This window comes from Elephantulus edwardii, unplaced genomic scaffold (assembly GCF_000299155.1).
Source record: "Elephantulus edwardii isolate Elephantulus edwardi_28Jun2011 unplaced genomic scaffold, EleEdw1.0 scaffold00074, whole genome shotgun sequence".
Lineage (NCBI taxonomy): Eukaryota > Metazoa > Chordata > Mammalia > Macroscelidea > Macroscelididae > Elephantulus > Elephantulus edwardii.
In genome coordinates, this window is record NW_006399824.1 from 11,119,377 (window position 1) to 11,120,959 (window position 1,583).

The 1,583-nt window shown below is 35.8% G+C and overlaps 1 protein-coding gene across 1 annotated transcript in view; it reads right to left on the reverse strand.

The window, feature by feature from the left end:
- Positions 1–1,266, reverse strand: part of LOC102871500 (40S ribosomal protein S18-like) — a 6,677-nt gene extending 5,411 nt beyond the window's left edge. The window contains exon 1 of the mRNA XM_006889055.1: positions 1,188–1,266. Coding sequence (XP_006889117.1) covers positions 1,188–1,266 — 79 coding nt within the window. The remainder of the gene's footprint in view (positions 1–1,187) is intronic.
- Positions 1,267–1,583: the final 317 nt, after the last annotated feature.

Below are 1,583 nucleotides of genomic sequence, written 5' to 3' on the forward strand. Positions count from 1 at the left end.
AAGAGAATAAGCTTCCTAGCTGAGAATATTAAAAAAGCATAGAGAAATAACAGGGGAAAGCAAAAAATGTCCTGGGGCATAGGAGACACAGGGCTATTAAGTGGTCGTTATTGTTATTGTTGTTGATTGTCTTCAAGATCCTATGAACAAAAGGCCTGAAGCCCCTCTATAACTATCACATATATCAAAGTTCATAGAGTTTCCTGAGGCATGTTATTTAGGAAGTAGATGCCACTCCCACACAGTTCATAGAGTCATGGAGAGAATTTTGAACTTCAAAAGAAGGAACAGAGAGGATTTGGGTTAACACCTAACAAAACTCAATGTACTTTTAGTGAAACAGATTATATGTGACTAGTTTGACATACTAGGCAATTATCACCCCAAAGTACAAATTCCGTTGATTTCAGGAAGAAATCAGATGGGTTAGAGGACTATATAGACTTGGGGACTTTTATGCCTCTCCATTTTGCCTCTCTGATGCACATTTCTTTTCCTTTCAAAGCTAGCAGTTTTAAGGAACTTATTTTACTTTAACTGGTTATTTTAGAGGAAGTACTTAAAATAATTTAAGTAATATTCAGGCAAACCTGTTTTATATGTTTATGAGTTATATTATTATTCATGCTTTCATATGTCTTGGGGGAAAAAACAATACAAATTTTTTTTTTATATTTTGGTATTTCCATTTAGATAATTCTCGTTTTACTTGTTTTGCTTATTTCCTCTCTCTCAATGGAATTGAAGTTCCATCATCATCCCCTTTTGACTTTTAAAAGTTTCTCTTAAAAAAATTAGATTACTATTTCCCCTAAACTCTGAAGAAAAAAATATAGTCCTTTTCATTAGGTTATTATTCACCCTTTATATTTGCCTTTTCTTCTCTCCTGTCAGTACATTCCATTTAAAAATTGTGTTCAATAACTAGCTGGCTGAGTTCATTTTCACATAAATTTATTCATATCACAGCAGCTACTTGGCAAAGAATTGCACAAAATTCACTGACCTTGAAAGCCAGATAGGTATGGGAACGTTCTGACTTCTCAAATCATATAGAGGAATATTTATAACATTATGATTTTTAGATGTTGGAGGTTGCAGAGTACAAAACAATGCCATAACTGTTTATTAAGAGCACTGACTTTATTCTCTTTGGACCATGAATTATTATTTTGATGACAACCTACCAGTAGTCATTTGCAGCAAGACTGGTGTGTGCTGCCCAGTAACACGGGCAGAGGCTCCTGAACAGACTGCTTCAGCCATTATGATCCATATGGTAGAGAACAAATGAATGAGTTGGTGAAGAGGGAGTGAGGTTCTGACGCTATGTCCCAGACTGTCTCATTCCATCCAAATGAGAGAAGCAGGAGAGTATCCAACCGTATGATATTTTAAGCGTGCTCCCATTTTCTTCATTTGCTGATACAGTCGTGCCTCCCATTTGGATCTCCTCCAAGTCTCAATCCAGTGCATAGAGTATCTGAGCTTCGGGATAATCAGCAACAAAAAGAAATATAAAGGAGGAAAGTGAAAGTCAAGATTCTGAAATCTTGTGGTCAATCCAGCTTAAAAGTTCAGTG